Genomic DNA, 17,471 nt, shown 5'->3' on the forward strand with positions numbered 1-17,471 from the left:
GACTTCCTTCAGTGTACCACTTTCCTAAGCATAGTTACATGCTGTAATTCCTCACTTTAGCCTCACAATCAAGGTCACTTCTGATGCTTGGAAGGCCCAGACATTGCATATATATCTAAATATAAGCTATTAATCAAAATAAGGAAGTTTCAGATATACCTATTATTTGCAATTATTCTTGATTTGGACTGATTTTCTTTGACACTAATTTTAACTTTGATTTACTTTAAGGATTTATTTATTTGAGAGAGAGAGTATAGAGCACTGCTCTGCTCTGGCATGTGCTGTGCTGGGGATTGAACCTGGACCTCTGTGGCCTTTCAGGTAGGCAAGTCTTGTGCTATATTGCCACATATCTCCTCGGGTAAAATTTTTTATTTAAAATTTTAATTTATTTATTGTATGAGCAAGAGAATGAGTCTAGAGCATCACTTTGGCATATGTAATGCTGGGGATCAAGCCCAGGGCCTCATACTTCCAAGTCCTGTGCTCTATCCACTGACCCACCAATTATAGTGCTTAGTTTGACTCATTTTAATGCACCCCCCCCCAAAAAAAAAAAGAAAGAAAAAACCCAAAACTTTCCCTTCTTCACTGGTTCTGCAGGGACAGGGCTGTCAGGTTCTGCCTGTCTGTCAAATTCCATCCACCCTTACTCCTGCACACAGCTGTCCCTCGCTCACTCCCTAAGCCTGTGGGTGCATGCTTGTCCCGAGCTCCTGGGAGGATGGATCTGGGGAAGAGGCCCATTTTGGGCTTGAGTCATCTGAGCAGAGAATTCCAGAGTCCTGGATCCCCAGAGCATGACCTAGAAGAGAAAGTGTATAGATCAACTCCCCATGAACCCCTTTTCCAGTGAGGAGGGATACAACCAGAAGAGGGTCAGAGTAAGACCCTTTAAACTCAGGAGCTCAGGACTAAGACCCCTGAGGTATAGCCGAAGTATGTACTGCTTTGAACAGTTGCATGAGGTAAATACCATTCCTTTTACTGTTTTACAGATGAGGCCTCTGCAGAAGATTGTGTAACTCTCTCAAGGTCATACCACAGTTACAGCAGGAGCTGGGATTTGGCTTTCCAGTATCTACCTCCAGAGCCACTCTCCCCATCACAACAGCACTGGGAAGAGACAAGGAGCCACTGTCCAGGGAAAAAGAATTTAAATTTCAGCATTTTCCCACTCAGCCTCAAGGGGATGTGATCTTTCTGAAGTCCCCAAGGAGTCCAGGTCAAGAGGGTGGGAATTGGGGGCTATTGGTGAGTGGGTGGGGGGTCAAGTCATCCAGTGAGAGCAGGTTTCCAAGTTAGAGCCAGGCAGAGAAGATAGGTTAGGGATGGAGGCAGGATGGGATGGGGGTGCACCCCCCCCATACACACACTTGGAGCATGAGACTGTCTGGAAAAAGGTTTGCTATTCAGTCTCATCATTGTGTTCTGACCTGTGAGTGCCCACCCCCCAACTCCAGGAGGCCCTTCTATCACCCCCAACCCTAAAAGGAGGCCCAGAGAATATAATGGGTTTAAAGTCTAGTAAGAGTTTTTATAGGGAAGGTTCTGGGTGGGCGAGGGTGAGAAGTGAAGGTGAAGCTGAGTACAGGGCTACAGACCAGACATAGATTGGATGCTAGTGGCCAATCACTCTAACTAGGAATATCAGGATTTCTGAAGAGTCTACAAAGAAAGGGGAGAGGTTGGTGGGTGGTGGATGTGGGAGGTTTGCATTTGGAGACTCTGCCCCCAGAGCCTTGCACAGCGGTGTTCCTCTGTTCCAAAAGGTTGGACCTTCGTTTTAAAAGCAGAACTACACAGCCTTCTAGCACCTAAAAACCACCTTTGCTCCCCATCCAAACTCTCCTAATTGACAGCTCAGTGCAGGGAATGATGTGGGCGCCTGCGGGTGAGCCCTGCAGTGCCAGGCTGCAGCACTCCAGCCCAAGCTGGAAAGGTTGCCCCCTCCCCCAGTCTCCTCGCCCCAGGCTTGCACCTGGGGCTCCCCGATAGCGAGGCGGGGTACCCCGGGCTGGGTTTGCAGTGTGGCAGGGCGGGTCTCCCAGGACAGCGGCTACAACCCCTCCTGCGCCTGGAGCGCTTCCAGAGCAGAGGCGCAGCGATCCTCTGCTCCCGCTGCTTCACGGTGCTCTTGCTGCTGTTCCTCCTCCTCCAGCCCCTGGGCTCCTCCTTCTCTCCCCCTTGCCCTCGGCAGTCGCTCCGCAGCCAGCTCCTCCTCTCCCTTCCCTGACTCCCTCCTCCTCTAGCTCTCTCACCGCTAACTTTCCTGACCAGTGGCGCACAGCTCCTGGCCAGCTCCGGAGTCCACTGCAAACCGCGGGCGTAGAGCACAGTACCCCGGGTCTCATTCCTGCGCCCCGGGCGTGCTCTGGAGAAAATAGAATGATGTCCTGTGCCGAAGCCCGGGCGAGATGGCTGGGCGCTGGGCTTTTGGGTAAGGCAGCTCCAGCTTGGTCTCTTCTCTTTGCCTCTGCACCCCCACCCAGTCCCAGAGGTGGGGCTCTGGAGTGCGGCAGGGAATGTGCACACTGCTGTCACTGGTTTTTGGCTGGACCCTGGGTTCTCATGGCTGTGCTCTGGGGCGCCTTAGGTACCCTGAGCCCCAATGACCTGCCAGCAGTTGTTTACTGACTCTAGCGCCTTTAGTCCTGGGGCTTCTGGAACTGGATCTTGGGGCTGCAGCACTAGTCTCCTCAGTTCCCAGGTTTAGGTGTGCCTGGAAGAGGGTGCCCATGCTTGGGATGCCCCAGCGGATTGCACGTGCCATAGGTTGATGGAATGCTGGTTTCTACCCAAGAACTGTTTGCAGCTTAGATGCTTGCTGCTCTGGCATCAGCTGTGCACCAAGTGTGTGTGTGTGTGTGTGTGTGTGTGTGTGTGTGTGTCCCTGACTCTTTTGCTTATCCTCCCACCTCTAGTGCCCACTGCATTCCCAGCCTCCCCACATTAGAAAGGCTTGGAGGAACTTGGAAGGCCATTCAAACCCCCCATTTAGGGAGGATCTTATCTCTCTTCTTATGACGAGATTCTATTTGAAGGACCTGTTTAATCTGCTGTGGCTCTTGGATCTAGGGATGCAAATGAAAACACATATCCATATGCTGCAGAACAGTTGTAATCCCTACTAACAAGCACATGAAAGTTCCGAGTGTCCAATTCAGATTAGGGGATACTATGCAGTAGTCTACATTAATCTCCCATCGGAAGTCATGGCTGAATTTCACTGTAAGTGGATTCCCTCTCTGGCACCCATACCTCTTCCTGTTTATATTTGTTAGCTTTGGCTTTTGGCAGCTCCAGGCTTTGGGCTAGGTACAAGGTTAGGCATTTGGGTTGGAAACAGGGAACTGGAAGCCTTTAGGGCAGTTGCTGCTGTTTCTGCAAGTGTAAATATCTTGTGGACCTACTGTGTTAGTACCTAGTGGAGGCAGAGTATTGCTTTGATTCAGGATCCACTGATTTAAAGACATCCTTACAGCTAGTTGAAAGAGATTGTGTGTTTCCCACAGGATGCATGTGGGATTCATGGTGACCCCAGTGACTGGGCCTGAGACCTGGCGTTTTTCTCTCTGGAGTGGGCACAATGCCACACCTCTCTAACTCCATCCCCCCATCTCATCTCTGATGAGCCAGCTTTCCACTGTGGCCACAGCACGGATCAGGGGTCAATGTGGGATTCAAACTCAAGCAGTTGTTCAGCTGGTCCACTTAGCAACTTTTTCAGCTGCCCTTCCTCCTGCTTAATGCCTGGTTGGGTGGAACAATATTCACAAAGCCACAGTGTGTGTGTGTATGTGTGTGTGTGTGTGTGTGTGTGTGTGTGTTTGAGAGGTGAAGTCACAGGCTCAGTACCTTTTTCCAGGTGGAAGCCCCCCCTTCCTTTAAGGTCTATTCTCCTGGATAAGACCCAGCAGAGAAGGACTCATTGGAGCAGGTTTGGTTGAATCCCTGAACTAACCTTTGGAGAGTGCTACCCCAGGAAAGAATAGGTAGGTTTATTGGTGGGAGCATAGCAGGTTCTGGAGCTGGTAGCACCTGCCCCACTTCCTGCCTCTCTCTGACATGCAGAAGGAAAATGACCAGGGTCACCTCCTGGATCCAACCCAGTCATCCCTGCTTAGCCCTCATAGAGGTGGCATTGCTCTGAGCTTGGGGCACTATTGCCATCTTTACTCTCAGCCCAGTAGGAGAGATACAGAGATGACTGCACAGCTTCCTTGAGTGGCTCCCTGGCAGTGTCAGAGCTGGCAGGAACTTTGGAACCACAGCTCAGGGTTCCCTTATGGATGACAAAGCCTTGAACCAGATGGGGAAGGGGATGTGTCTAATGGTGCATTACCAGTTGATGGTCAGGTATGACATAATCCACGTTTCTTGGGCTCTGTCACACCAAGTTGTCTCCTTACTAACAAAAGCCTCCTGACAGGAAGGGCAGTTGGAATTACACTGGTAGATCCAGTGAGTTGAAGAATGAATGAGACTCTGGGCCATGGACATGAAAAGATAGAAGTTGGGGACCCAGAGCCATTATTGTCAAAATTAAGGAGGCTGGGTTTAAAGCAGTGATATTCCAGAAGTCCTCTCTTCCCACCAGCTCCCTCTCCCCAGCTTAAATTCAACTTCACAGACTAAGACTAAAATGATTTTCATAACCTTACCCTTTTCCTAGACTGAGAACCAGCCTCGCAGGCAATTGTATTGCAGTGGAAGTTTATGTGAGTGCCAATCCCTTTCTAAGCATGTAACTGGTAATATATCTCTTCTGCCCACCCCTTCCTTGTTCCTTGATTTGTCTAATTGCTGTGATCTGTGTTTAATTATCACTTGTGAGGGTGCTATGTTGCACAACCTTCTCTCCCCTGGTATGTATTTATTAAGAGCTTGTTTAATGAGAATGCAATTAAACAGAGGGGTGCTTAGTTTCATCCAGAGAAAGGAAGACAACAGAGGAAGGGAGGAGCTGGGGAAGAGGAGGATGTGAAAGGGGAGAAAGAGGAAGATACAAGTTTGAACCTGGAACCTGTGTTTTTTTTTCTTCTGGATTTGGATCCTTGGGGATGGATCCCCCAATACCTTTGGGACTGACACTTCTAGATGGGACTAGTGGGCATAGGTTTTCCTACCTTGTCCTGCTATGGAGGCTATGGGGATCTCAGAATAAATCATGGGCTGGCCATGCCAACACACCCATTGTGTGGCCTGTACATTGCTTGGACTTGTTTGCAGGGCTGGCTGTGTTAAGCCTCTGTGTTGTCTCAGGGGCCTTCTTCTATCCTGGCAAAGCTCTTGGGGGTGGGAAGGAAACAGGTTGCCTAGGGAGAGGAACCTGAAATTTTTCCTTTGTCTTTGGGCCCAGGGGCCTTGCCTTGCTCAGTTCTGCCTCCCATAACCCTCAGGACTTAACCCCCCAGGAGTGGACTTGGCCTGCTAGCCTTGCCTCCCAGCTCTAATACTGGCCTGTCTGACTCCTGGTGTATTGGTGGGAGGTCAGTGTGTATCAGATTCCCTGTTAAAGCCAGTTGTGTTTCCGCCTGTCATACCAGACAAGTCCTGGGAGCTAAACTTAGAGTAAGTATCATCCTGCCTGTCTTCCCTCCTGTCACCCCAGGGTGGAGGTGACTATTCACTGGTGGGACAAGGTGGCCATTAGGTTCCCGACAGGTTCCCTGTCTAGGCATTTGTTTTGGAATATACTTAAGGTGGTAGACTTAAGATGCCTGAAGGTATGAGTATTTGATAATAGCATTTTCAGGTGGTGAATATTTCTTAGATTTTTAAAATTTTTAAAAATTATCTTTATTTATTGGATAGAGACAGCCAGAATTCAAGTAGGTTATAGAGAGGGAGAAAGACAAACTTGCAAAGCTTTCCTCCTGCAGGTAGGGATTGGGGGCTTGAACCTGGGTCCTTACTCATTGCAATACATGCGCTCAACCAGGTGTGCCACCACCCGGCCCCTATTTCTTAGATTAATACAACTCTGGAGTCCTGAGTCCATCTTCAGACAAAACCATATCACTCAAATGAAGGTGGGAGGCGTCAGAGGACTTCAGAGGTTGGCAAAAAGAGTAGTAGCTCTGAGAGTGGCTATAGGGCTAGGGATTTAGTGGTAAAATACAAGATGTGGGTCTGAGGATGAAATTCTATAGGTTTATGAATATAAGCACTTATTTATAAATCCCACAATGCCAGAAAAAGCCTTCCAGTACCTCTACTACCCTCTTATCTCTCTGACACACACTTTGATATTCTAAAGAACTAAGTTATTTCCAATATCTGTGATGGGGGCCAGTCTTTTCAAACACTATCCTCATTTCCCTGTAGGTATCTGGTCTGATTCACAGATGCCCTTCTTGTGCTTTATTTATTTTTAAAAAAGCTTTTTAAAGATTTATTTATTAATGAGAATGATGGGAGGAGAGAGAGAAAGAACCAGACATCACTCTGGTACATGTGCTGCCAGGGATTGAACTCAGGACCTCAGGTTTGATAGTCCAATGCCTTATCTACTGTGCCATCTCCTGAACTACCCCTTCTTGTGTTTTATAAACTCATGGTTTGGTTTTATGTAAATCTCAGAGGTGGGAAAGAAAGCTACCCCTGCTTTGGGTCCATGGATATCTGATGTGATGCCTCTGACTTTCTCAAGGTCAATAGGCAGACCTTGTCCCTGCTGACTAGTTTGTTTCAGGCTTGTTCATCCTGCTGATAGACCCCTGGGGTATTTGTAGTGAATCAATACCTGCCCCTAGCCCCTCATCCCCAGCATAGCCCCAAAGACAGAGGAGGCAGGTTCCTAGGTTTTCAGATTCATAAGTGTTCCAGATGTGGGCAGGGCTTCCGACAACTGGCTGAGAGGGCAGGCAGTGAAGAAGCCAAACTGGCCTCATCCTCTCTGATGCCTTAACTCCTGCAGGATTCTGGACTCTGTGGAAACATTTCTGTTTTTTGTTGGTCCCCTTCAGGCTTCCGTGGCAATGGCAATGCTTCACTTAGGGAGCCCAGGAGTCCTGAATGTATTTGAGTTAAGTCACCACACAGGCGCACTCTAATCAAGCAGAAATGTGCACTGTCATGAGCCAGACCTTAAAGACAGGTTTTTCCTCTGCTCCGTTTTTTTTTTTTAATCGCTTTCTCTCTCTCTCTCTCTCTTTTAACTTGTGTCTATTTAAAGGAACTAAAAAGATTTCACTTGTTTTTAAAAAAGGATTTATTTATTCCATATGAGACAGAGAGAAAGGAAGGGCGGGAGAGAGAGAAAAAGAGAGTGGGGCCAGAGAACCAATATGGAATATGCTATACTGGGAATTGAGTCTATGGGGTCTTGTGCATACAGATCTTCAGCTCTATACTCAGAGCCATCTTCCTGACTCCAAGTGTTTGTTTGTTTGTTTGTTTTATGAATGAACAAGAGAAACATAGACAGTCATGCGTTCTGACCTATGTGATACTGGGAATGAATCCTGGGGCCTCAAATATTCAGGTCCTGTGCTCTGCCTCTGAGTTATCTCCCTGGCTGCCAAGAAGATTGTTCACTTGTTTTTGTTTTATCTTTGGTTTTCTTAGATAGCTTGTTCTGACTAGCCTTAGGGAGGGGGAAATTAGTCCCTGACTTTTCCTCCACACTTCATCCTGGTTTCTGGGCTACGGTGTCGTGAGTGTGGCTGCATCAGAGCTGTGGAGCTCCATAGGGGTGCATGTTAGGCCCCGAGGGAGGCTTGGGTTGTAAGAAAGCTGCTGTTTCCTGAAGGCTTCCCTATTGCCCCATTATAGTTTGTTTCTTGGTGTTTTTAAAAATTTTTTTAATATCAGAGTTGGGGAGTCTCCCACTAGAAGACCATCTTCTTGGCTGGAGAGTAGAGTCTTGCCTCTGCTTTGTGTTTCTAGACCTCTGGAGAGGTGGATGCAGATGTTAAAAAAAGCAGGTATGGGCCAGAGAGTTGACCTTGACAGCATTGTTCTCTCGGAGAGGCAAAGTCTCTAAATGGTGGAAAGCAGACCAGTGTCTGAATGCTGCTTATTCCACTCATAGGGCATTTGACCTTTAGCTAGTTAACCATTCAGAGCCATTTTCTTTATTTCATACATTGGAAATAAAAATAAGAACTCCCTTATGGGCTTATTATGAATATTAGGTGAGATAATATATATAGAATGTACATAAAACCACTTGTGAAGTTTTCCCCCTGCAGGTGGGGATCTGGGGCTTGAACCTGGGTTCTTGTACACTATAATGTGTGCACTTAACCAGGTGTGCCACCATCTGCTCCTCTTCCCTGTCATTTGAAGAGGCATACAGCCTGTCCAGTGAGCTATCTTTCCAACCCAGAACGATGTGGAAAAATAGGAAGCAACTGGTATATAATGCACTGTGAGGGAATTAAGACTAAAGTGGTTCTTCCTTAAGAGTGAGGATGGGATAAAGAACGATTGAAAAACCTTAAAAATAAAATAAAAAAAGACTTTTAAAGCAAAGACTGCCCCCTGGCTTTCCTGGAAATAAGAACAATTCTGGGAATTGCTGGAGCTGACCTGGGCTGGGTAGGGATGGGTCTGTTCTCAACCAGTTCAGCCACTAAAACCAGCCAGCTCAGTTAAGTCCTCCCACTTGGGATCTAGGGCAGCCTGTCTCTAAAATGAGATAGTGGGATTGATAGCATGATTTGCATATTTTTAAGTTATTGTTATTTAAGTTTTTTTTGTATTATTTTTAAGTTTTTGTTGGATAGGACAGAGAGAGAAATTGAGAGAGGAAGGGATGATAAAGAAGGGGAGAGACAGACACCAGCAGACCTGCTTCACTGCTTGTGAAGTGACCTCCCTTAAAGGTGGGGAACTGGGGGCTTGAACCAGGATCCTTATGCCAGTCCTTGTGCTTTGTGCCATGTACACACTGCGCTACTGCCTGGACCCCAATTTGCATCTTTTTAACACATTCTGGGAATGCCTGTTTGGGACCAATTAGTTTACAGAAGCTGCAGCCCAATTAGAGAGCAGGGAAACTTAAGGGGCAAGAGTGGGCCCCCCTGTGGCTATCAGTCCTTTTGACAGACTCTAGTCTAGATTTCAACCATCTCCCAGAGGTGGATTACTGTGGGCATGGTACTTTGCTTTTCTGAGTTTTACCTTTCCCACCCATAAAATGTGTGTGTGTGTGTGTGTGTGTGTGTGTGTGTGTGTGTGTGTGTGTGTGTGTGTGTTATGAGATGGAGGAATGTTACCAGAATCTTCAGCATGTAAGATACCATGAGGCTGAACAGTTTCCCTGAAGGGAAACAGGCATATAGAAGAGACACCATAGCACCGCTGTACCATTGATGGAGCTCCCCTGGTGTTTTCCATGCTGCCATATGGTGCTAGGACTTGAACCCAGGGCTTCACACATTGAAGATGTGTAACCCTACCAAGTAAGTCATCTCCAGGCCTCTAAAATGTGCTCAGTAATAGGCACCTTACAGCTATGAGGTGAGGACAAAATGAGATTTCTCAGGGCAATATTTATAAACCCTTTCCCTCCACTACCACCATCAAGATTCATTCTTGGGTGTACTGGTGACCTGAGTAGGGCTTCCTCTAAATCCTCATGTGGAGTGACCTAGAGCCTCTGTTCATTTAGGGACAAAGAGAGTAGGCATTAAATTCTCATCCCCTTATGACCTTGAGATTATCAGTAGGATTTCCTCAAAGACTCTGCAAGATGAGAGGAAAACCAGGCCCCATCCAAGGCAACTCAGGAGGCAGGTCCCAGATGTCATGAATGGAAACTCACAGCTTCCACTTGTCCAGGCATCTGTAGTGGCTCTGCTCTATGGGGAGCAGGTGCAAGTGTTTGGGAAACTAAGAGCACAGGTGCTGTGTGAAGGGTGAGGGGTGGGGATGGGGGGCAGGGGATGGAGTTGCTGAGTAGACCGCGTCTAGCTCCCTCTCTACCTACCCCTGCTTGTGTGCTTTCAATGGTCTGGAGTCTCCCCTCCTTCCATCCTAGTACCTCTCTCTTTGTTGAAGTCCTTTTCCTGCCCTGCTGTGGCCAGCCTTGATTCCATCCCAGCCCCCACTTGTTCCATTCATCTCTGCTCTGTTGTTAGGGTCCCATTTGATATCCAGATATCATTGGATTGCCAAGCAAGGTCCAGCAGAAGTGTCCTGGTTCCTTTGTGCCCTGGGGCTCTGTAGGAGCCTTCAGGGATCAGTGCTGAGTGGCTGTGGTTAGTCCCTGGGTTTGTGTACTGTTGCTTTTTCTTGTGCACATCATGGGGACTACTCCATCCCTACCCCTAAATCCTGAGCACATAACCAGGAGGCTGAGCATCTAGCATGGTCCTGTGGGAAGGTCCTATTCCCAATGCAGGTAGAAGTTGTGTACCCTGCAATCGGAGGACAGGGAGTACAGCACAACATTATATAGGCTGCAACATCAGGTTGGGGGTGCTGTTGGAGCACAACAGCCTCACTGCAGCAAGGGTCTCCTTTTCTTGGGTTGGGGTGACCCCTGCTGGTCACTCACAGGGCCTCAAAGGCTAACAAGAATTCAGTTTTGTCCAGGCCAAGGGGGAGAGGGGGAGAAACGGAGATTTTTTGGTGAGTGAGTGGCACAGGCAGTGGCAATCAAATCAAAAGAATCCTCCTCCTGGAAATTGATACTGAGAGTGACAGATATCTCCCGCCTGGATAAGCCACCTGCTAGGGAGAGTCTCCTTCGTGGATTTTAGCTTAGAGATTTTGGTCGGGTCTTATTAAGGGAGGTGGCACCACCCCCACAGGTCTCTTCCTGCTCCCGCTGTCCCTGTCACTGGAAGTGTCTGTGGGAAAGGCTGCTATCATCTATGCTGTCAATGGCACAGAGGTCCTGCTGCCGTGCACCTTCACCAGCTGCATTGGCTTTGAGAACCTCCACTTCTGGTGGACCTACAACAGCAGTGAGTCATCCAGGACTGTAAGTAGGCAGGCCCTCCTCCCTTCCTGTGACCTCCACCCCCACATTCCCCACCCATTCTAGGAGCTGGTCCCCCATCTGGACTGGCTTCACATTGATGGTCCCTCAAACCTACCTTTTGTCACCATTTCTCCCAGTGTTCTTTTCAGAGCCTGTGTAGAAGGATCTAACTGAGAGAGAACTCAGCTCATGTTTTTTTTTTTTTTTCCCCCAGGGTTATTGCCGGGGCTCAGTGCCTGCACCATGAATCCACTGCTCCTGGAGACCATTTTTTCCCCCTTTTGTTGCCCTTATTGTTCCATCATTGTTGTGGCCATTATTATTATTGTTGTTGTTGCTGTCATTGGATAGGACCGAGAGAAATTGAGAGGAGGGAAAGACAGAGGGGGAGAAAAAGATAGACACCTGCAGACCTGCTTCATTGCCTGTGAAGTGACTCCCTTGCAGGTGGGGAGCCGGGGGCTCGAACTGGGTTCCTTATGCCAGTCCTTGTGCTTCACGCCTTGTGCGCTTAACCTGCTGCAGTGCCGCCTGACTCCCAGCTCATGTTTTATGAAGTTGGAAGTCTGTTGGAATTCTTACCTAGGGTCCTCTATTTTGAAGAAATACCTGAGACTTACATTCTCATATCAGATCAATATTTGGATTCATTTTTATTTTATTCTATTTTATCTTAACCAGAGCACTGATCAGCTCTGGCTTATAGTGGTGCAGGGGATTGAACCTAAAACTTAAGAGCCTCAGGCATGAGAGTCTCTTTGTATAACCATTACATGATCTACCCTCACCCTGGAGGTTCTTTTTTTTTTTTTTTTTTTTTAATTTGGAGTGAGAAAGACTACTGGAAGGATTGGAAAGAGGGAATGAGAGAGCCCACTGGGGACATGAATTTGGAAGGAAGGGAGGAAATTTAGGAGAGAAAGATCTTCAGGAGCATAGCAGGATTGGGGCAGGAGGCACAATCAGTGGGTGCTTCCTGAGGACTTATCCTGCCATTTTATAGGGACTTGGGTGGGATGAATAAAGGGCAGCTCCAGGGGCTATAATTCAGTACTAGATTCAGAAAGTGCATGATGGGCAGTGCTGTGGGACTGATCTGGTGTCACTAGATGAAGAGGACACAGTGGCTGCAAAGGCTGAGACTATCTGAGGGAAACAAGTACAGTGTTTGCGGGGGCATTCCATGAAGGGCTTTAATGAAGAAAGTGCTTCCTGGTGTTCCCTCTCAGGAAATCCTCAGTACTAGTACATAGGTTTGGTTGGGAACAAGTGAACTTCAGGTTAGACAGAAGAGTGATTAATACTGGAAGCCAAGGGAGGCTCTTTGGCCACAGAAGTGGGTGGAGTGGTGTCAGGACCCTGGAGGACTCTGAACCCTTCTTGGCTGCCACCCTCCCCTCAGATCATCGATGGAACTGTGAAGAATGAGAAGTCTGACCCCAGGGTGAGGATGAAAGATGATGATCGCATCACTTTGGTGGGTACCACAAAGGAGAAGATGAACAACATTTCCATTCTGTTACAAGACCTGGAGTTCAGTGACACAGGCAAATATACCTGTAATGTGCAGAATCCCAAAGAGCAAGGTTTTATGCACAATGCTACCATCTTCCTCCAAGTCGTGGATAAATGTAAGTAGTGTGTGTGGGTGGTGTAGGGCAAGGGAATTGGAAGGATGATGGGTACCCAACTCAGTGTTACAATACAAAGGTAAGATGAATCAGTCATGGTTTTTCTTTTATTTTCCTTTATTTTCTTTCCTTCTTTCATTTTCTTCTTTCTTTTTTGAGATTTATTTATTTATTTTTAATAAATTTATTTTCCCTTTTGTTGCCCTTGTTTTTCATTGCTGTAGTTATTATTGTTATTGATGTTGTTGTCATTGGATAGGACAGAGAGAAATGGAGAGAGGAGGGGAAGACAGAAAGGGGGAGAGAAAGACAGACACCTGTAGACCAGCTTCACTACCTGTGAAGTGACTCCCTTGCAGGTGGGGAGCCGGGGGCTCGAACTGGGATCCTTCTTCTGGTCCTTGCGCTTTGTGCCACCTGCACTCAACCCACTGTGATACCGCCCAACTCCCAGACTCATTTATTTTTATGAATGAGAGACACCAGAACACTGATCAGCTCATGCATATAGTGGTGTCAGGGACTGAACCTATGACTCCCGAGGTGTCAGGTATGCAGGTCTGGTGTGCTATTCACTGGTATTCTTGTCCAGCTCTGATGCTTTCTTTCACTTTGTACTTTTAAGAACTACTAGAGTTATATGTACAGATTTGAATAACTGAGTTTGAATAATTATTCAGCCACTGAAAGGTATGTGGATGTCCACTGGTTCCTTTCAGCCTTGTTTGTAAAGTGGGAACAAGACTGTATTTTCTGAGGTTTGTTGTCAGAGAGGAAAGTTTGGAGGGGATGTTTTGAAACTGGGAAATCTCTCTGTGTATATGCTACCTATTTGCTCACATATATCTCCTTAGTAAAATTTAATTGAAGATTTTATAGTTTGTTGGGGACAGATGAGTGGAATAGGGGTGGGCCATGTAGAGACATAGGTCACAGAGATGGATAAAAAGAGTGTCTCTGAAGTTCTTTCTATAGTCATTAGGAGGATTGGGTAGAGCAGGTTTATGAAGTCAGGATTCAGTGTTTCAGATGAGGAAACTGAGGCTAGAAGGACTCAGTGATCTGCTCAAGATTAACAGCTAGTTAGTGACCTTGAAATCCTGTAGTTAAATTCCACATTATTCAACACCAAAGTCTTTCCTCCAGAAAAGATATGATATCAGGGCTAGGAGACAGTCCATTCAGTGTCACACATACTTTGGGCATGAAGCCCCAGATTCAAGCCTGCCATAACATGGTAGTATTATGAACATCACCAGGGGAAGCTATGCCCATGGTAGAGTGGTGCTGAGATGTCTCTGGTCTCTCTTTCTTACTAAAACAAATAATGAGAAAATTGGCCCAATGAGGCTTTTTCAGCAGTGGTATTGCATATGTGTGTGTGGGGCCCAATGCCACAATAAAAATGGAGATAAATATTGAATAGCAAAGAGCTATGAAATAGAACCAAGTCATGAATCAAACCTTCATGCTGTCATAAGTGTGGATTATTCCAGAACATGTGTGGGAAGGGTGATGGGAAGAGTCCCTTTCATGTGTGCTTTAGCCTAGTGGGAATCATGTTCTACATTCTCCTGGTTTTCACTATAAGGTCTAGGGGTGGTCAGGTCTCTAATGCTGGGGGTTAAGAGCTCTATAGTCCTTGGGATCTCATGGTTCTACGCTCCAGATGACTCCCACTCCTCTTGTTCCCACCCGTTTTTTACCTGATCTGACCATGAAGTGGAAGAAGTGGACAGCACGGTGACAGTCATCATCCTGGCTGTCGTGGGTGGGGTCATTGGGCTCCTCATCTTCATCCTGCTGGTCAAGAAGCTCATCACATTCATCATCAAGAAGACTCAGGAGAAGAAGTGAGTTGACATTACAGCTCACTCCTGCCCTCTTATCTGCCTACTGCCCCTCACACCCCATGGGCATTCTCAGCATCTTCCCAATCTATCCCACCCAACTGCCTCCATCTTTCTTTCTACCTCTCACCCTCCCTCTCTTCCTAACACTTGACATTCTTCTTTTCCTGCAACCCCCCCTTCCTCTTTTCCAACCCCTTTATTTTCCCAGAGACCCATAGATAGTAATTGTTAGAGGTGGGATTTAGAACCCTGACTTGTTTGGCTTCAAATTTTAACCCATTGCCACCTTACCCTACCAATTCCTTTACATATATAGAATCTATTCATTTATTCTTTTATTCAGTGGCTTTTTTTTGAGGTATTCTATACAACACACTGTGCCAGCAGCTATAGGAAATTCTGAAAGGAGTGAGGTCCTGCCCTTAAATAACGAAGAGTGGATAAGTACAAAAATGCATGTGCTGTAAGGCACAGGGGATCACTGCTGGTAGAGGTATGAGAGAATGCTGATGTGGCTCAGACAAGGGAAGAGTATGCTTGTGGCAGGCCTTGTGAGATGGATATAATTTAAGCTCTGGGGATGTTCCAGATGGGGAGCCATCAAGAACAAAAGCAGAGAGTCTGTGACTTGGCATGTGTCAGGAGAACAAAGTGTTTTCTTGATTGAGAAAGTGGGGGCATAGTCGGAGGAAGGGAAGGAAAAGAGACTGCCAAGAGGGTTGGGGAATAGATGTTTTGGGACTGGGGAGTCTAAGCTGTGATTGGGGAACTACTGAAGCCTTGTAGGGCCTGGCAGGATCTGGGGGCTTTAGAAGAAAGGGCTTTAGAAGAAAGGGTTTGACCTTTGTGGGTATAGGGACCATGTGGGGGAGAGGCTGGAGGTGAGGTATAGGCACAGAAAAACTGGAGAGGAAAGGAGAGCTGCATTAGAAGTAGAACTGGACAGCAGGGAAGCAATCACAGAAGCCAGACCTTCCACCTTCTACACCCCATAATGATCCTGGGCCTATACTCCCAGAAGGTTAAAGAATAGCAAAGACCCAAAGAGTCTTTCCTGATCCCTAGAAAGAGCCTTCTTGGATTGGGAACCTCTTTGTTACCCCTCCCCCCAAACCTATCATTTGCGATATTGTCTTGCAATCACTTGTTTAAAGTCACATTCTCAGGAAGATTGCAGGTTTTCTGAGAGCAGGCACCTTGGAAAATTGTACAACCCTTTTTAGCCTGGCAGAATGCTTGTTACTTAGTATGTTCTCAGAAGGGACATATGGGTTGCTTGAGAATATAGTTGTGTGGGTAGGAGTTAACTGGGCTGGCTATGATTTAGGAATAGAGACAGGTAGGTAGATAGGTTAGATAGATGAGGTAGGTCCGTAGACATAAAGACAGGTATGTAAACAGAAAGACAGGTAGATGACACTTAAGTAAATATTAAATGACAAGAAATAGATGGATAAGATAGATGATACAATAGATAGACCCATCTAAGTAGAAGCCTTTAGTGGGATGCCAAAGGGCCCTGCATATTCACTGTTATTAAGATCAGAACAATATGAGCAAAGACAAACTCATCAAATTTCCACAAGCCTAGTGATTTGAAGAACAAAATTAAGATTAGTGGGACCTTGATAGGCTGGAGTTGTGGGCAAAATCATGCAAGATGAGATTATTGTGGACAAAATTTCCATGTGATGAGTCATCCAGGGTAAGGCTAAGGTATAGGTTAGCAGTAGCAACTGTGAAGGAGACTCAAGAGTTGTCTTGAGCAGAAAGCTGAAGATCTTTCTCAGAGATGTGTGCAGCCTGGACACTGCTGGGGAAGCAGGAAATCCTTATACTGGAACCTGGCTGGTGCAGGGCCTGTAGAGAGTAATGCACCTGGGGGTGTCCCTCCTTCTAAACACCACTCCTTCCTGCTGCCTTCTGCTTTCTCTCAATACCCTCTGCCCACATCTGCCACCTTTAATGCCAGAGTCTCAGCTACTCTGCCCTATACATACTTGTTCTTGCCTCTGTTCACTGAGCATGGGGGAAGGGCTGTGGGGGACTCGGGGAAGCAGTTCTTTGGTCTGGGCATACCTCTCTCTGGCCAGGACCCTTCCCTGTGGGTTGGCAGAGCTTGGGAACTTATGGTTTGTCTTCCCTTCAGTACTTTCCACTAGGAACATTGCTTAGTGGCCTTGCCTCCTCCCACATTTAAGATGACTAGTGATAACTATTAATGACTTGTCTTCCTGAGTGTTTCCCTGTGCTAGGAACTGTTCTAAGTGCTCTTGGATTCAACAGCAACCCATGTAATGCCTATTTCACAGGTGGGGAAACTGAGGTATAGGCAGGTTGGACTACCTGACCTGTTAGCTCTAACAGGGCTTGGGGGAAGGCCCAAGGCTGGGCATGGAGGGCCATGGGTCCCCTCCGCATTTATCCCATATTGATCTTTACTCACTACAGTCCCCTCCCTTGTTCCTCTCCAGGAAGGAGTGCCTCGTGAGTTCCTCAGGGAATGACAACACAGAGAACGGGATGCCTGGTTCCAAGGCAGAAGAGAAGCCCCCAACTAAAGTGTGAGCTCCTCACTGGGGCCAAGCAGACTCCGAAAACCTCACTCTTGGATGAGAAAACTGATGCTTGAGCGGTGTCCATGAACCCACGTGCCTGATATTTGCTGCTTGGCTCAAAATGTAGTCTTTTCCAGGAGGGGAGAAACAGGGATCTTTCCCAGCCTGTCCCATTCTCTCCCCAGCAACCCCTCCCCTATCCTGGGAACAAGGACTGGCCAAGGGAGGGGTTCTGTGGAAGGCTCAGGAAAGGAAGGGGCTGGTCCCCGACATCTGAGTAGATGGGGTATTCTCTAGTCTCCCTACCCTATAGGAGCAATGCCTTGGTTTTTCCTATTTTATCTTTAAAAGAGACTTGGGGGATTAGCCAGGTTTCCCCATAGGCTGCAGAGTATTTGGAGAACAGACTTTTCAGTGGTGGGCATGGCCTATAGGGCTCTGTTTGTTTTGGGGAAATAAGCCTGCTAGAGGGGGATTTGAGGGGCCT

At 47.1% G+C, this 17,471-nt stretch overlaps 1 protein-coding gene across 1 annotated transcript; it reads left to right on the plus strand.

Annotated features, from left to right (window-relative positions):
- The first annotated feature begins 1,418 nt into the window (after positions 1-1,418).
- Positions 1,419-17,072, plus strand: SCN4B (sodium voltage-gated channel beta subunit 4). The gene is made up of 5 exons (XM_060179969.1): positions 1,419-2,443; positions 10,770-10,942; positions 12,345-12,573; positions 14,297-14,430; positions 16,908-17,072. Exons 1-4 carry the CDS (start codon positions 2,392-2,394, stop codon positions 14,428-14,430), a joined length of 588 nt encoding a protein of 195 aa, XP_060035952.1. The 5' UTR covers positions 1,419-2,391; the 3' UTR covers positions 16,908-17,072.
- The last annotated feature ends 399 nt before the right edge of the window (positions 17,073-17,471 follow it).

Source organism: Erinaceus europaeus, chromosome 20, assembly GCF_950295315.1.
Source record: "Erinaceus europaeus chromosome 20, mEriEur2.1, whole genome shotgun sequence".
In the NCBI taxonomy this organism is placed as follows: Eukaryota; Metazoa; Chordata; class Mammalia; order Eulipotyphla; family Erinaceidae; genus Erinaceus; species Erinaceus europaeus.

What these genes read in the sequence shown, in the direction of transcription:
- SCN4B (XM_060179969.1), top strand. Translation starts at nt 2,392, where the DNA reads ATGATGTCCTGTGCCGAAGCCCGGGCGAGATGGCTGGGCGCTGGGCTT. An exon ending in GCTGGGCGCTGGGCTTTTGG is followed by an intron (nt 2,444 to 10,769) that starts GTAAGGCAGCTC and finishes CCACCCCCACAG; the next exon opens with GTCTCTTCCTGCTCCCGCTG. An exon ending in CCTCCAAGTCGTGGATAAAT is followed by an intron (nt 12,574 to 14,296) that starts GTAAGTAGTGTG and finishes CTGACCATGAAG; the next exon opens with TGGAAGAAGTGGACAGCACG.